The 5,015-nt window shown below is 40.7% G+C and overlaps 1 protein-coding gene across 1 annotated transcript; it reads right to left on the reverse strand.

Moving 5' to 3' along the window:
* Positions 1–302: 302 nt before the first annotated feature.
* LOC144639855 (uncharacterized) lies at positions 303–4,934 on the reverse strand (the record flags this gene model as incomplete). The annotated part of the gene is made up of 5 exons (XM_078499135.1): positions 4,796–4,934; positions 3,828–3,980; positions 3,231–3,287; positions 2,377–2,478; positions 303–385 (listed from the first exon to the last, which is right to left on the reverse strand). Coding segments are annotated over exons 1-5 (534 nt in total), but the record flags the coding sequence as incomplete, so codon positions are not given.
* Between the last annotated feature and the right edge of the window lie 81 nt (positions 4,935–5,015).

Here is a 5,015-nt window from a genome sequence, read left to right on the forward strand (position 1 = left end):
TTGACAAATTTCTGCATGTTAAAACGTCAGTCAAAAAGCAATCAATCAATCAATCAATCAATCAATCAACCAAATCAGGACTTATCTTAATTTGGAATTTTAGTGTCAAGATAATGCCAGTAATTTTGTATTTTCTATGAACTGTCTGGGAAACAAGAACAGTAATTTTAGGATTACCTTCTTAGGATTACCTTCACACAGTCTGATGATCTCTTTGTCTCTAGAGACAAAATGCAGTATCCGACCCTACAACCCACTTCATAAAGATACATGTATTATATAATATAAAATATGTTTATTACCTGGGCGAATGGATGGCCCTGTTCTGCAAGCTCAGAAAACAACTTTCCTGCTTCAATAGGGTCCCTCTCTACTCCACCTTCCCCTGTAGAGGAAATTTCCAAAAGCATAAAAGATGCATGTTAACCTGTATCGCAAAGGCCACATTGGAATCTATAAATGACACATTGTTAGTTTACAACATACAGTCGACTCCCGATAACTCGAACCCTCGGTAACTCGAACCTCGCGCTAACTCGAACCAAAATCGATTTCCCCTGGATTTCCGTTATACATTTACCGCAATTTTACCCTCGGTAACTCGAACCCTCGATAACTCGAATCTCCCGTTAACTCGAACCAACTATCGTTTCCCTTCAGGTCATTTTCTATATAATTTTACCCTCGATTACTCGAACCATGTCTGTCAATACATGACAAGTCAAAACAAACAGTGTACTGTAGTCCAGAACGTTGACATTATGAAATAAAAACGTACACGAGTTAGAACGCCCCTCAAAACACGAACTGTGCCAAGCCATTGACGTGCTACAGACCTTCAGTTCGTTCAGGTGGAGGGCCCGGATGTGGAGGTTGATACCGATTCTTCCAAATCCCACCTTAGAAAACTTTAAAGGATTATCGCCAGCGCGAATTAACGGACTTTTTCTGGAAAAAGTAAATCGAATAAACTCTGGGGAAATAGCCTATAGCATTAGCTTCGTTCTCTTTGAAAATCTGCAAAGTTCGCAGCAATTAAATTTGCTTTGATTTACGTTACGTTCTGTATACCTGACAATGATTTAGAAATATGTTGTTCTTTTCTCTTTCGGCTTACCTATACTCTAATTAAATTTGTTTATTGAAAATGTACACAGGTCTACACTGTTCTATGAATAGAAATCAGTAAACACCCTTTTTTCCTTATTTCCGGTGTAAATTGTTTTCAATTCCCGATAACTTCGAACTCCCGATAACTCGAACCATTTTAAATTTCCCTTGAAGGTTCGAGTTATCGGGAGTCAACTGTATTGCTTTGATTCATGGCCTTTGAGTTCAAATATAAGTCAATAAATCTCTTATTGGCCAAGCTTGCTCAAGACTGGCAGAGGCGGTGGAGCCTTTTAAAACGTAGGGGGCCAACATACTCCAAGGCAAGGGCAAAATCCCCCGGGGGCACTCCCCGACTAAAATTTCCCAAAATGTCAGATTATCCATACCTCCCCCACCAAAGGGATTTTCCTCATGGACCCCCCCCCCCCCAACCCACTCCACTGGAAATTCCAATTCAGCTTCATTCATTTTCTTAAAGTTTTTGGCCTTTGGGACCCCTCCCACCCCCCAGGAATTTCCAATCCCTTCTGTGGGAAGAGTATGCACCCTTCTGGAACCACATAATGTAAAACTGTACTGTATGTAGTCAACTAGTATGTAAGATGTTTTGTTTTTAAATGCAAAAAAAATTACCGGTAAATTTTGTCATTTGTCTGATTGACCGTGTATCCAGGCTTTTAGCCAGACAGGTGTTCAGGTGTCCTAAAGATGCCCTTTTTTTTTATAGAAAATCAATTTGCTATATTTTTTTCAGCAAACTTGAACATCTTCACATTTTGCACTCAAAACGTTAGAAATACACCTTACATGAAATTTTGTCCCTCAGACTAGCCCAGGAGGGTGGAAATCTTTTGCCTTATAGAAACTTTGAATGCCCACTTTTAAAAACCCTGGCTAAAAGCCTGCATGTATCAATATTGTAAGAAAGAACTTTTAAGTTTAGTAGTAGTAGTAAAGTCTGTCTCCGAGCCATAAGGCCCATACAGCCGGAGCTTATCCCGGTTTCCGTAGCATTAAGCGACTAGGAGTATTGCTACTCCCCCCTGGATGGGATGCTAGTCCATCGCAGGGTTACCCCCCAGCAGTAAATTCCACACCTGGGTGGAGAGAGGCACTGTGAGAGTAAAGTGTCTTGCCCAAGAACACAACGCAGCGCCCTGGCCAGGCCTCGAACCCGGGCCGTTCGACTCGGAGTCGAGCGCGCTAACCATTAGGCCACGTTTAGTACTCAAGGGTTAAATAGACTCAATGTGGTGTAGAGACCTGTTTCTAGTAGTTTTCCATAACTGTACATTCCATCTGGATTACCAGCCATTGCTGAAAATCTAAACAGAGGAGCAGCCAATTCAACTGCAACTTTTCCAACTACAAACAAGAAAAACAGGGCAGTCATCAGTGTCACACAAAAAAGGAAATAAAGCTTTATATTGGCCTCAAGCCTAAAAGCAGGATCATCTGAACTTGATGTTCATGTTGTTGTTCAGTTTTACCAGAAACCCATAAGGGTTGAAACGTGTAACACGCGCTCACAGTGTTTGAATAATCATTTTGCTAAGAACTATATTTGGAAACACGAAGAGTTTGTACGAGAATGCTTTATACACGTAATGACACACGCAACATATTTTTTGGTTTTTATGTATGTTGCTTGAATTTCGACCTAAACGCCGTAAATTTCTTACAGAAACTAAAAGTAAAATACATTGCGTGTATCGAAGTGAAGTTCTCCAGACTACTTCAAGAAGATGAAATAATTAACCAAATTTAACTTTATTCAACAAAGCTTGTTCAAAACCAAGATTACGCCATCAAGCGCGAGCTAGCGCGCTCTGTGAATTTAATCCAAATATAGTAATTTTGATTGGTTAAATGTTTCTTGTGATTTTCCAAATATGGTACTTAGTGTAAACGAATGTGCAAATGCTTTGTACAATGCGAATCATAGGAAGTTACACGTTTCAACCCCTTATGGGTTTCTGGTTTTACCCTTGATACAATTTGGTATTTTCCTTTGTTCTTTGTAATATATGATAATGGATATAAAACAAATTAAGACACTCTAGAATTCAGAAGGGGTTGGATTACAATACACACAAGCACTGTTTTCTACATCTTACCTGATTCTTGGGTTTCAAAGATAAGTGCAGCAAGTCTGTATACATCCTTCTCAGATACTGGAAGAAAATAACAAAAACATCCAAAGTTATTAATAAAAGTTATAATTTTAATGGCCACCAAATCAATGCAGGATGACTGGATATTTTACAGGGCTGTCATTAAGTTTTTAGCAGCCATAACATTGAAGTTCTCACCCGTAACTTACTAAGAAATTTCTTGGTACAGATAGTTTCAAATAAGACTTCTCATTGTTAATATTCTTTAGGCATAACTTAATAAGCCTCAGGCCCTCACAATTATCTCTGTAGCTTTGGATTGTCATCAGCTGTCATTTGATCTCCTGGTTTCATTTGCCACCTCGTTCCCAGGGTCTTCTTTGCGACGATTTTCAAAAAGCAGAGAAGACCTAGGGACGAGGTTGGTTTCGTCTGCTCACTCCAGAGTCATTAAGTTTAGTTCACCCTCCCTCCCTCCCTCCCTGGGTCTCCACACTAGTCCTCAGGTCCTCTCATTTATGCCCAAACAGATTTCCCAGTTGTTGATCTTGTATTGCGGTGTGTGGGGAGGGACACCAGGGGATAAGTGGAAAAACTTACATCCCTCTGCAGTTCGTGTTACTGACACAGATAACACTTCTCCTTTCCAGTGTTTGATCAGTGCTTCTAGAACTTTCAGATGGTGTTCCAAAGAAGTTTGATCAAGGGATTCTTGTAACTTGTCTTTTATTAGGTCTGAAAGGTTTTCAAATGCTGCAAGAGACAAGAAGAACAATCAAGGATATTTACAGTCAAAATACTAAGCGCGTGCCGCCTAATATTTTGGAATAGTTTTGATTATCGGCGAACGGATTGCATTATTCATTTTCTAGATTCAAATTAAATTTGAATATTGTAAATCATCCAACCGTAAACACATGAACACATGAACCTGCCAAAAATAAACCAATTTGATTGGTTAATTTTTGACAGGTTCACATGTTTACAGTTGGATGATTTACAATATTCAAATTTAATTTGAATGCTTGAAACGAATAATGCAATCCGTTCCCCGTTAATCAAAACTATTCCGGAATATTAGGCGGCAGGTGCTGAGTATTTTGACTGTAACAGTAACACCAAAAACACAGTCCGAGTGAAACCTGAGGGTGATGTCCTGCAAGAAACAAACAACTGGATATGCTCAACAAACCTTGTAGCTCTGGCAATTTGGCTAAATGATGGCTAAATGGCTAAATGAGGTAAACCTCAAAGACAATGCTGATTAGTGGTCATCCGGGATGGGTCATCCCTCTATGTGGCTTAGGGACAACCTTTCAGCCAAGCCCCCTGCTTGGGACAACTAGGCTCGATTTACGCGTTATCATAGGTCTTCCGAACAGATATTCACCGAAACGGTCTGTTGGGTGCCCCTGACATGTCACTTCCTTCCCCATGAAAATTTTTCAAACCCCTAACACCCTTTACCTCTCCCTTGGAGGGAGAGGAGCACATATTAAGTGGAATGGCCCCTGATAGCAGTGGCGGATGTAGAGGAGAGGGGGGGGGGGAGTGGGGTCACCACATACAACTCTTTCCACAGCAAAAATAGGTACTTGCCCCTCCAGGTTCTTTCCACAGTTGAGGACTTGACATGAAATCCTTGCTCCTATCTAGGATTTGTGCATAATCTGGGTATTCGCATTTCAATCCCACCTCCCCCGGCATGCCTGATCAATGCCTCACTGACACCCAGGAGGGGTGGGTGGGTAGTAGTTGGTTAGCGATGTAAGGGAAGGTTCCCAGTTC

This window comes from Oculina patagonica, unplaced genomic scaffold (assembly GCF_052425735.1).
Source record: "Oculina patagonica isolate OP01 unplaced genomic scaffold, crgOcupat unplaced1403, whole genome shotgun sequence".
In the NCBI taxonomy this organism is placed as follows: domain Eukaryota; kingdom Metazoa; phylum Cnidaria; class Anthozoa; order Scleractinia; family Oculinidae; genus Oculina; species Oculina patagonica.